General features: G+C 37.9%; 1 protein-coding gene across 1 annotated transcript in view; it reads right to left on the bottom strand.

The window, feature by feature from the left end:
* LOC101894673 (protein bowel) overlaps window positions 1-12,817 on the bottom strand; it is a 37,888-nt gene continuing 25,071 nt past the window's right edge. The window contains exons 2-3 of the mRNA XM_005189613.4: window positions 3,000-3,828; window positions 1-2,928 (exon numbers count right to left, since the gene is read on the bottom strand). Of these exons, the coding sequence (XP_005189670.2) occupies window positions 1,149-2,928; window positions 3,000-3,583 (2,364 nt within the window). The 5' untranslated portion in view covers window positions 3,584-3,828 and the 3' untranslated portion in view covers window positions 1-1,148. The remainder of the gene's footprint in view (window positions 2,929-2,999; window positions 3,829-12,817) is intronic.

Genomic DNA, 12,817 nt, shown 5'->3' with positions numbered 1-12,817 from the left:
AATCTTCCTAGGAAATAATTAAGAAAAATCACAACTGAGGATTTACAGTGGTAAGTGCCTCCGCTATGGTTCATAGATAACCGGAATCTTGATATAAAAATGTATCGTTATGGAACATAAATGCGAAAATTATAGAACGGAACCAAATCAAAGACTTGTTGAGAAATGTTTTTTATACTAGTAACGTTGGGCGCCATCTATTCTTGAATTAAAAAACACTTATTAGGAGTGTCTTTGCTATCGTCCGCAATATAATTTTTTCCTGTATGGATGATTAAAAGGGGTGGAATAGGATTTTATAAAGACTTCAATTCCTGAAAAGTATTAAATTCGGAACTCCAAGGACACACTATATACCTATTGGAAATAATGGTCCATTTTGTTAAAGATGGGAATGAATTTCTCCTATCTATAATTAAATCACATCTAGACGTTCGTGTGAGGTGCCATCTAGATTTAGATAACGATTCACAATGGTAATTGCCTTTGCTAAGGTCTGTGAAATAATTGACTGTAATTTCCGGCAGTATATGGCGATTTTAGCTACTAATGTCGGGAGGTTCGAATTGAAACCCGGGTTGCCCGTTGAGCACTAAGAAAAGTTTATGTCGCAAAGAGAAATATTTATGGCCAAGCAGGATGGAATGAGGCCAAAAAACTAGGTGAACCAAAGGAACTTGATGAATAAAGGGAACAGAAAGCTGACCATAGTTCCAGTTGATCCTCTCACAGAATATGTCCTTTGAACTAATTCATTCCAGAATAATGTAACTGTACCGATCATCACATCGAAATATATCTAGCAAAGAATGGATAAACAGATAGTATTTGAATATCTTGGTCCCCTGAAATAATTTCTGATCCTATGATAAATATTTTTTGAGTTCCGAAGCCTATTTTGAAATAATTTTAAGTTTCTGATTTCAATGTTGTTTTAATTTCCCAATGATTTTCCCTCAATGTAATTGCCTCGACTCTGCTGTTTATAGGAGTTCAACTGTTAAAATCTAAACCTTATTTTTATTCCTTACCAGCAAACCTAACCTAACTTTTCTTAACTATAACTTCTCCATTGATTTCTACTTCCGCTTATTCTAAAAAAATATTTCAAAATAAATCATAAAATATAAGTAGTGATGTTTTGTTGTTTATCGTCTCATTATGTCTTCAATGCTGAAACCAGTTGAACGTTTCACCACAGGAGCTGGTGGTGGCGGCGGCGGTGGGGCTGATTGGTTTGAGGGACCCGCCGATGTTGACTGGTGGTGGTGACTTCGGTGTGCCGACGACGTGGATGGTGATGCGGTGGCTGCTGCTGCTGCCGCTGGGGAGGATATCGAGGACGAGGAAGTATTCACGGACACCGAGGATGTTGATGCTACTGCTGAAGAGGAGGAATTATTACTGCTTGGCGTGGGAGAATTATTCTCCATGGACAGGTGGCTACGATTGACATGTTGCATATAGGGTTCTGCTAAACTGGGTCCCATGGCTTTTTCGGGCCCGGAGACAACTTGTTGTATGTGATAATTGGTGGGCAAATAGGGACCGGGTTTGTTTGCCGTCAAACCGGGCGGTGGTGGTCCCAAATGGGTGGGCGGTATATTGTTGGTGGTTAGTTTTAAAGCTGCACTTTGCAGGGCATGCAAATGGGGTCGTGACATGTTGAGAGCATACATATTACCCGCCGTGGCAAATGGTGGGGGCGGTGGTGGTCTTTGCCCTAAGGCGGCATGGGCATGCATGTGTTCAAACTCCATACCCAGGGCCCGTTTGCGTATGGGTATGGAACCCAAAAATGATGGCACTGCCTCGTGGGGCGAATGTAGAGGGGCGCTGGGTGGTTGGGCTGACGACGGTGGGACTTGGGTTTGTGGTGGCTGTTGCTGTGTTGGTGGCGGTCCTTGATTTTTGCCGTTATTGTCCATCAGAACTCCCGGTGGTATGCCATTGGGTTGTATTTGCACTTTCAAATCGGTGGGTCCAGCCATCATGTTTGGCTTAGTGCTATGGAGATCTCGTCGCACATGCAGTAATGGCATATATGGGTCATTACCCTCATGTCCTGGCAGCCCTGGGCCGGCCATATAACTGGAAATACCTGCCGAAGTGCTGGCCATTAGATAATCAGGTGGTGGATTAAGGCCATGGGGATTACTGAGACCACCCGGTTCTTCGCCATTACGTTGCAGCTCATGACTGGGTCGCATGGTGTATTGGGTGCCACCCTCATGATGGCAGTGGGTAACACCCTGATATTGAGTGTGGCCATCGACAGTGTCTTCCGGCTTACGTTGGGCCTTTTCCATGATTTCCTGTTTGACATTGGCCTTGGGATCCTTTTCAGCGATTTCCTCGTCTTCATCTTCATTCTCCTCGCCCAATTCATCTTCGGAATCATCCTCCAAGGCCTCACGATCAAATTGGGCCTTACGCTTCAGGGACAGACGTTCCGCCATGGAGATACGTTGATCACCCTCCAGTTCATCTTCGTCATCGTGTTCCTGATCCAAATCATGAGTTGGAGAACCATGGCGTTGGATGGGGGAGTTACGTGGTGAGTCCACCTCCAGCAGAGAATCTTCTTCGTCTCCACTTAAATTACGGCCATTGTCATCTTCTTCTTCCACGACATCGACATATTCTCCCGGCACATCACCCACAGCATGGGTCAGGGTATGGCGACGCAAATCACAGTTGCGCCGGAACACTTTGCCACAGGAATTACATTCATAGGGCTTGTGGTCGGTGTGGGTTAGCAAATGGGTCTTCAGATTGGAACGTTGATTAAAGCTGCGGCTACACACGGGGCACTTGTGTGGTGATTCTTCCATGTGCAGTATCTTGTGTACGGCCAGGGTACGGGACTGGCAGAAGCCCTTGCCGCATTCGGTGCATTTGAAGGGTTTCTCCTTGGAGTGTATGTATCTGAAAGGGGAGGGGGAGAGGGAGGTAATATTTAATAAAAAAATAATTTTAAGGGAAATTAGGAAACTCACCTATGATCCCTCAAGTGATCCTGTCTCCGGAAAGCCTTGCCGCAAATATCACACGAATAGGGTCGCTCATCGGTGTGGGTGCGTTCGTGTATCAGCAGATTATAGGACTTGGTAAATTGACGATTACAAAATTTACAAATGAATTGTTTTTTGGGCCGTGAAGCCCTACCAGGGGCCCTTAGCAGACGTCGATCCAGTCCCGCATGCATGGAGGGTGGTAGACCGGGTGGAAAAAGGGCAGCCGCGCCCGAGGGAAATGTAAAACTACCCGCTCCCGTTGGAGATGGTCCTGGACCAGCCAGATATGGTGGAGGATACATCACAGAGCCCGGTACCCCCGGTGGTGGCCCCTGCCCTGGGCGTGGCATCAGCATGGCCGCCGCCACAGCAGCCTCTCTTAAAGCTAACTCCTTACGTTTATCGGCCATCATGGCCATAATTTCAAAATTTGATCCACGTTTGGGATCTTTACTGGGATCGCCATCCATCATGCTGCCATAGAGGGATCCAGGGGCCCTCAAGGGGTTACGATGTGAGGGCAGAACCGGCACAAAGGCCGAATTGGAGGGATTCGTGTTGGACATGTTGTTATGTGGGCACAGGAACTTCTTTGTTGTTTTATTTGAGGTTATTTTCTTTAGAGATCCGGGGAGTTCCGTGATTCAGTAATTGCTTGATAGTATTTTGAGTATATTGTCGAATTGTTGAGAGGAAATTTGTCTTCTATTCTTGACATAATTTTGTGTCACATTGCTGACAACCTTGGTGGGTGGGTGGTTGGCTGATTATCCAACTCTGAAACTGCTGCCGCCGTCTCTAGCCTGTGGATCTGTAAATAGAAGCAATAAAAAATATTTTGTTAGCAATTTTCTCCTCCAAACAGAAAGAACAGAAGCAAATGACTAGCTTGCCAGGGGTATTAAGATAAACTGCGAACATGATATATTTGGGATTTAATATCCCCATGGTAAAAATAGAATAAAGTGAGTATTTCATTTTATCTAACTTTGCCAGTCATATGGCCTAAATGTCACCGGGTCTTTATGAGGTTGTTGGTATTGGTGTCATGTGTTGTTGGTAGATAAATAATGTTGTTAATGTCTTTGTTGTTCTTGTTGTTGTCATTATTTCATAATAACAAAGTTATTGCGAATATTCATAGTTTTTTTATCTCAGAAATAGTTCAGCTATGTAGTTTTCTAGAGCAAAAAAGGCAGGTTGACATTGTGGGTTTTAAGTTTTGGGGGTGGGGACAAGATTTAGTCTAGACTGTTGAGCAAATTTCCAAAATTATCTTAGGAAATATGATCCAATATTTATTTAAGTAACTTTGAGAGGAATAAGGTTTCTATTTAGTTATGCTGCTAATAAGGAATCTTATAAAGCATAATTTCCAAACAGTCGAGATCATAAATGCCACCGGCCTATAAAATCTGTAATTGGCAAAGACCAAACTTCAAGAAAAAAAAATCAGAAGAAGACGAGAAGGTCTTCTCATAGAAGACAAGAAGGTCTTTTCGGAGAAGACCAGAAGGCCTTATCAGGGAAGAACATAGGCCGAAAGGTGTTTCCATAGAAGATTAGACGGTCTTCTTATAGAAGAGCAGAAGGTCTTCTCATAGAAGAGCAGAAGGTCTCCTCATAGAAGAGCAGAAGGTCTTCTCATAGAAGAGCAGAAGGTCTTCTCATAGAAGACCAGAAGGTCTTCTTCTCATAGAAGACCAGAAGGTCTTCTTCTCATAGAAGACCAGAAGGTCTTCTTCTCATAGAAGACCAGAAGGTCTTCTTCTCATAGAAGACCAGAAGGTCTTCTTCTCATAGAAGACCAGAAGGTCTTCTTCTCATAGAAGACCAGAAGGTCTTCTTCTCATAGAAGACCAGAAGGTCTTCTTCTCATAGAAGACCAGAAGGTCTTCTTCTCATAGAAGACCAGAAGGTCTTCTTCTCATAGAAGACCAGAAGGTCTTCTTCTCATAGAAGACCAGAAGGTCTTCTTCTCATAGAAGACCAGAAGGTCTTCTTCTCATAGAAGACCAGAAGGTCTTCTTCTCATAGAAGACCAGAAGGTCTTCTTCTCATAGAAGACCAGAAGGTCTTCTTCTCATAGAAGACCAGAAGGTCTTCTTCTCATAGAAGACCAGAAGGTCTTCTTCTCATAGAAGACCAGAAGGTCTTCTTCTCATAGAAGACCAGAAGGTCTTCTTCTCATAGAAGACCAGAAGGTCTTCTTCTCATAGAAGACCAGAAGGTCTTCTTCTCATAGAAGACCAGAAGGTCTTCTTCTCATAGAAGACCAGAAGGTCTTCTTCTCATAGAAGACCAGAAGGTCTTCTTCTCATAGAAGACCAGAAGGTCTTCTTCTCATAGAAGACCAGAAGGTCTTCTTCTCATAGAAGACCAGAAGGTCTTCTTCTCATAGAAGACCAGAAGGTCTTCTTCTCACAGAAGACCAGAAGGTCTTCTTCTCACGGAAGACCAGAAGGTCTTCTTCTCACGGAAGACCAGAAGGTCTTCTTCTCACGGAAGACCAGAAGGTCTTCTTCTCACGGAAGACCAGAAGGTCTTCTTCTCACGGAAGAGCTGAAGGTCTTCTTCTCATAGAAGAGCTGAAGGTCTTCTTCTCATAGAAAAGCTGAAGGTCTTCTTCTCATAGAAAAGCTGAAGGTCTTCTTCTCACGGAAGACCAGAAGGTCTTCTTCTCACGGAAGACCAGAAGGTCTTCTTCTAACGGAAAACCAGAAGGTCTTCTTCCCATAGAAGACCAGAAGGTCTTCTTCCCATAGAAGACCAGAAGGTCTTCTTCCCATAGAAGACCAGAAGGTCTTCTTCCCATAGAAGACCAGAAGGTCTTCTTCCCATAGAAGACCAGAAGGTCTTCTTCCCATAGAAGACCAGAAGGTCTTCTTCCCATAGAAGACCAGAAGGTCTTCTTCCCATAGAAGACCAGAAGGTCTTCTTCCCATAGAAGACCAGAAGGTCTTCTTCCCATAGAAGACCAGAAGGTCTTCTTCTCATAGAGCACCAGGAGATCTTCTTTTCATAGAATATCCGAAGGTCTTCTCAAAGAAGACCAATAGGTCTTCTTATAGGAGACCAATAGGTCTTCTTATAGGAGACCAATAGGTCTTCTTATAGGAGACCAATAGGTCTTCTTATAGGAGACCAATAGGTCTTCTTATAGGAGACCAATAGGTCTTCTTATAGGAGACCAATAGGTCTTCTTATAGGAGACCAATAGGTCTTCTCATAGGAGACCAATAGGTCTTCTTATAGGAGACCAATAGGTCTTCTTATAGTCTTCCTATAGGAGACCAATTGGTCTCTATAAGGAGACCAATAGGTCTTCTTATAGAGACCAATAGGTCTTCTTTTAGTAGACCAATAGGTCTTCCTATAGGAGACCAATAGGTCTTCTTTTAGTAGACCAATAGGTCTTCTTATGGGAGACCAATAGGTCTTCTTATAGGAGACCAATAAGTCTTCTTATAGGAGACCAATAGGCCTTCTTTTAGAATTCCAATAGAGGTCTTCGCATAGAAGACCAATAGAGTTCTTTTATAGAAGACCAAAAGAGTTCTTCTCATAGAAGACCAATAGAGGTCTTTTCATAGAAGACCAATAGAGGTCTTTTCATAGAAGGCCAGTAGAGGTCTTCTCGTAGTAGACCAGTAGAGGTCTTCTCGTAGTAGACCAGTAGAGGCCTTCTCATAGAAGACCAGTAGAGGCCTTCTCATAGAAGACCAGTAGAAGCCTTCTCATTGAAGACCAGTAGAGGCCTTCTCATTGAAGATCAGTAGAGGCCTTCTCATTGAAGATCAGTAGAGGCCTTCTCATAGAAGACCAGTAGAGGCCTTCTCATAGAAGACCAGTAGAGGCCTTCTCATAGAAGACCGGAAAAGGCCAAAAGGTACTTTCGAAGAAGAAGAGAATAAGAAACATTTGCTTTGTGGTTCTGTGCAATAATTAAACGGATTGTTTGTTATTGTTGTTCTTTTTCGTGCTGTATGTGCGATCATGAAAACAGAAATTATTCTTTGCAATGATATCGAGCTGTGCTGTGTGTAACTCGAACGATGAGATAAGGTACCATTTTGTTACTAGTTTATGGCCCAAGCGACTCAATGTCTGATAACGACAAACAAACAATAGTTCTAGCTCCAAACAATACATTGGAGGAGAAAAACTCACACAGCTACACGTATGGGCAAGTAATGTGTCAACAAGACCTGGTGGTGTTGATGGCAACAGTGCTGCTGATGATGATGTGGATGGTGATGATGATGAAGCTAAATGCTGAGCTGGCATTGTTGGTGGCCCCCTGTTTTCCAGAACTGCTGTTCTGTTCGTTGGTAAACAGTAGTGGTTCTAGGCAACGGCAGCAACCCAACCAACCTGACTCCTCCGACGTGTGCTGTGTAGCTGGCTGTTCTTCGGCTCTTCCAAGAGAACAGAACAAAATAATAGTAATATTATTATTATTGGTAGTACGCGGCGATACAGTTATCAGCAGAATGTTGGTAAATATTGGGACTATTGTGGAAATAGAAGGTAATAAAGGTAAAAAGTAGATAAAAAGTGCCATAAACATAAGCGATATGAACAGCCGACTAGGAGGTGGTGATGGTGGAGGAGGTGTAGGGGTAGGGGTTGGCTTAAATAAATGTTTGCTTGCCGTTGCCCAGACAAATGGAATTCAAAGGAAAAAGTTTATTTTTATTGTTCTATGGTTAAATATTGGTAGTTGAAATTTGGAAGCAGTAAATTCTGTTTTTTGTTTGTTTACTTGGATCTGAGAGGCTATGGTAACAAAAGAGGCACGTACAAAAATGATAAAAATTTAAGAAATTGGAGAATTTACAGAACGGAGGAACATATTTTATTTAAAGACCCAACCATCAAATGCCGATTTTTTAAAGAATATTTTTTTAAAGGCTAATGTAAAAAATATTTTTTCAATGTCGAACAGAAACGTGAATTTTTTAAAGAATATTTTTCAAACGACCAACAGGAATGTGGGTTTTTTAGAAATTATGTTTTCATGGTCCAACAGAAACGTGGATTTTTTAAAAATTATTTTTTTATGGCCCAACAGAAACGTGGATATTTTTAAAAATTATTTTTTCATGGCCCAACAGAAACGTGGATTTTTTAAAAATTATTTTTTCATGGCGCAACAGAAACGTGGATTTTTTAAAAAATAATTTTTCATGTCCCAACAGAAATGTGGATTTTTTAAAAATTCATTTTTCATGGCCCAACAGAGATGTGGATTTTTTAAAAATGCATTTTTCATGGCCCAACAGAAAAGTGGATTTTTAAAAAATTACTTTTTCATGGCCCAACAGAAACGTGGATTTTTTAAAAATTATTTTTTCATGGCCCAACAGAAACGTGGATTTTTTAAAAATTACTTTTTCATGGCCCAACAGAAACGTGGATTTTTTAAAAATTATTTTTTCATGGCCCAACAGTAACGTGGATTTTTTAAAAATTATTTTTTCATGGCCCAACAGAAACGAGGATTTTTTAAAAATTACTTTTTCATGGCCCAACAGAAACGAGGATTTTTTAAAAATTACTTTTTCATGGCCCAACAGAAACGTGGAATTTTTAAAAATTATTTTTTCATGGCCCAACAGAAACGTGGATTTTTTAAAAATTATTTTTTCATGGCCCAACAGAAACGTGGATTTTTTAAAAATTATTTTTTCATGGCCCAACAGAAACGTGGATTTTTTAAAAATTATTTTTTCATGGCCCAACAGAAACGTGGATTTTTTAAAAATTATTTTTTCATGGCCCAACAGAAACGTAGATTTTTAAAAAATTATTTTTTCATGGCCCAACAGAAACGTGGATTTTTTTTTAAATTATTTTTTCATGGCCCAACAGAAACGTAGATTTTTTAAAATTTGTTTTTTCATGGCCCAACAGAAACGTGGATTTTTAATTTTCGTTTTCATGGCCCAACAGAAACTTGGACTTTTAAAAATTATTTTTTCATGGCCCAAAAAAAACGTGGATTTAAAAAAAAAAATTTTCCAAGGTTCAACAGGAACGTGGATTTTTTAAAAATTACTTTTTCATGGCCCAACAGAAACGTGGATTTTTTAAAAATTATTTTTTCATGGCCCAACAGAAACGTGGATTTTTTAAAAATTATTTTTTCATGGCCCAACAGAAACGTGGATTTTTTAAAAATTATTTTTTCAGGGAGTATTACAAACGAATAGATTATAAGAAGTTAAAAGTCGTAAATTCTTGTCAAAAAATAGCCTTAAGTCACTCTCATACGTTTCCAAAATCATTCCCACATTTCTCTGTTTAACTTTCTATTATGTGCTCCACATTTGCCCACAACTGTTAACATCAATTGTGATCAATTCCTTTTGAAACAAAAATTTCTCAGGTAATTTTGTCACATCATTACCACTTAAAGTCCACACCCAGAGGGCCATCATCAGGGGGGGCAATGTTGTTTTTTATGCCTTTCTTCTTCAAAGCAAAAAAAAAAAAAAACAGAAAGCCATAATAAGAATGACAAAAACAACAAATATAATGGCCAAGAGGAAAAAACCAGCAACAACAACAATCAAAGATCGACATCACGGTATATGGGATTAAGGCCAGAGATATTTGTTTCCCAAGCCATCGCCACACAACTGCCAGGGAGGAGATACTTGTAGTTTCCCCCTGGGCTAAACAATTGTGGTCTATGCGTATTTTATTTATTGTTGACTTCTTTTTTTCTCTCTACTGAAGGAGAGATGTAAAGGGAAACGTTGAGAGAGGGGTACCATTAATGCTTTACATCATTAGAGGAGATATTGAAATGAACAAAAAACGCTACATTACCGTATGAGGGGACAGAATTACAAAACACAACAAAAAACGCCGAAGTACAATAGCAACAATTGACAGCAGCAAAATGAGGGAAAAAGGGCTACTCTCTGGGTCTCACAGTTAGTGATCGACTTGGCCGCCATCATCATCATCAGTTGGGCCTTCTGCTGTTACTTTGGCCATAGACCAAGTCAATGTCTAAATTCATCTGCCAGTCAGTTGTACGGCCAAGTATCCAACTAAAAATGTCTGCTCATTATTCATCAAAAAGTCAAAAGATGAAGAAGGAGGAGAAGATGAAGACGAGGCACTAAAAAGATGTTGTACATTCGCCACTTTTTATGAACGAACGAAATCGAACCAAAGGCAACAACACATGAAAAGGAGTCCCAACAACACGTCCATATTAATGATGTTCCACACAAAAATTGTGAGTGAGCATCGTCATCTTCGGAAGCTGGGGCATCGCATCAGCAGCAGCAGCCGTCTCAGCCAGCAAAAATAACAAACGCCCCAACATCAGGGCCACAATAGCCGCCATTGGAACGAAAGCCACAAACAACAATCACATTGCCCTCAGAAGAAACAAAAAAAAAAAAAAATCAGCTGCAACAACAACAATGACTGTTTCGTTGCGCATGCGCATCTCTGTACACCGTGAACGGCTTAAATAAATAATGATCATCATTACGGTACCAAATGATGATGGTCGGTGGTTGTGTGTCAGTTTGGTTTGACTATTTTTTCTTGGCTTTGACTTTTTTCATTGGTTTATTTCAATGGGTTTTAGGATTTTTTACAGTGGCCCAAAGGAATGTAAATTTAAATATATATAAAACAAACGTATTGAAGACCCTCAATTGTGTACAAAACCAGCACATTTTCAAATATATTGTTGTTGAATTGTTAAATATTATTTTTCCAAGGTCAAACAGGAACGTGGATTTTTTTAAAATTTTTTTTTCATAGTCCAACAGAAACATTGATTTTCTAAAAATTAGTTTTTCAAGGTCTAGCAGAAGCATGGATTTTTTAACAATTATTTTTTCAAGTCCCAAGCGAAGCGAAGATTTTTTCAAAATTATTTTTTTAAAGCTCTAACAAAGTGAGGTCCAAAAGATCCTTGGATTTTTTTAAAAAAATATTTTTTCAAGGTCCAACAGAAACATGGATTTTATTTAAATTATCTTTTTAAGGTTCAACAGAAACGTGGATTTTTTAAAAAAATATTTTTTCATGGTCTAACAGAAGCGTGGATTTTTTTTAAAAAATATTTTTTCATAGTCCAACTGAAACGTTGATTTTTTAAAAAATATTTTTTCATGGTTCAACAGAAACGTGGATTTTTTAAAAAATATTTTTTCATGGTTCAACAGAAACGTGGATTTTTTAAAAAATATTTTTTTTAGTTGTAGCAGAAACGTGGATTTTTTTAACAAATATTTTTTTTAGTTGTAACCGAAACGTGGATTTTTTAAAAAATATTTTTTCAAACTCCAACAGAAACGTGGATTTTTTAAAAAATATTTTTTCAAACTCCAACAGAAACGTGGATTTTTTAAAAAATATTTTTTCAAACTCCAACAGAAACGTGGATTTTTTAAAAAATATTTTTTCAAACTCCAACAGAAACGTGGATTTTTTAAAAAATATTTTTTCAAACTCCAACAGAAACGTGGATTTTTTAAAAAATATTTTTTCAAACTCCAACAGAAACGTGGATTTTTTAAAAAATATTTTTTCAAACTCCAACAGAAACGTGGATTTTTTAAAAAATATTTTTTCAAACTCCAACAGAAACGTGGATTTTTTAAAAAAATATTTTTTCAAACTCCAACAGAAACGTGGATTTTTTAAAAAATATTTTTTCAAACTCCAACAGAAACATGGATTTTTTAAAAAATATTTTTTCAAACTCCAACAGAAACGTGGATTTTTTAAAAAATATTTTTTCAAACTCCAACAGAAACGTGGATTTTTTAAAGAAATATTTTTTCAAACTCCAACAGAAACGTGGATTTTTTAAAAAATATTTTTTCAAACTCCAACAGAAACGTGAATTTTTTAAAAAATATTTTTTCAAACTCCAACAGAAACGTGGATTTTTTAAAAAATATTTTTTCAAACTCCAACAGAAACGTGGATTTTTTAAAAAAATATTTTTTCAAACTCCAACAGAAACGTGGATTTTTTAAAAAATATTTTTTCAAACTCCAACAGAAACGTGGATTTTTTAAAAAATATTTTTTCAAACTCCAACAGAAACGTGGATTTTTTAAAAAATAATTTTTAAGGTCCACAGAAAAGTGGATTTTTTAAAAAAATATTTTTTTAAGGACCAACAGAAACGTGGATTTTTTAAAAATAATTTTTTAAGGACTAACAGAAACGCGGATTTTTTAAAAATATTTTTTAACATACAACACAAAATGGGTTTTTAAAAAATATTTTTTAAGGTCCACAGAATCGTGGATTTTTTAAAAAAATATTTTTTGAAGATCCAGCTGAAACGTGGATTTTTTAAAAAATGTTTTTTAAGGTCCAAAAAAGGTTGATTTTTTTTTAAATTATTTTGTTAAGGTCCAACAGAAACCTGGTTTTTTTTAAAAAAATGTTTTTAAGGTCCAAAAAAAGGTTGGATTTTCTTAAATAATTTTGTTAAGGTCCAACAGAATCGTGGATTTTTTAATTTTTTTTTTAATTCCATAAAGGGGTGGATTTTTTATATTATTTTTTTAAAGTCCAACAAAAACGTGGATTTTTTAAAAAACTATTTTTTAAGGTCCATGAAATGATGGATTTTTTAAATTATTTTTTCAAAGTCCAAAAAAGCGTAGATTTTTAAAAAAAAAATTATTATTATTTTTTTCCTATTCGATGGAATTGGAAGGACTTGTGAATCCTGAGATCTTGCAGATGATTTCCTGCAATTGATTGCTCCTAAGTTTTTGGCGGAAACGAGTTATTTTTTTCTT

Source organism: Musca domestica, unplaced genomic scaffold, assembly GCF_030504385.1.
Source record: "Musca domestica strain aabys unplaced genomic scaffold, Musca_domestica.polishedcontigs.V.1.1 19, whole genome shotgun sequence".
In the NCBI taxonomy this organism is placed as follows: domain Eukaryota; kingdom Metazoa; phylum Arthropoda; class Insecta; order Diptera; family Muscidae; genus Musca; species Musca domestica.
Note: the sequence above shows the minus strand (reverse complement) of the source record. Positions and strands in the feature narration are given on the sequence as shown.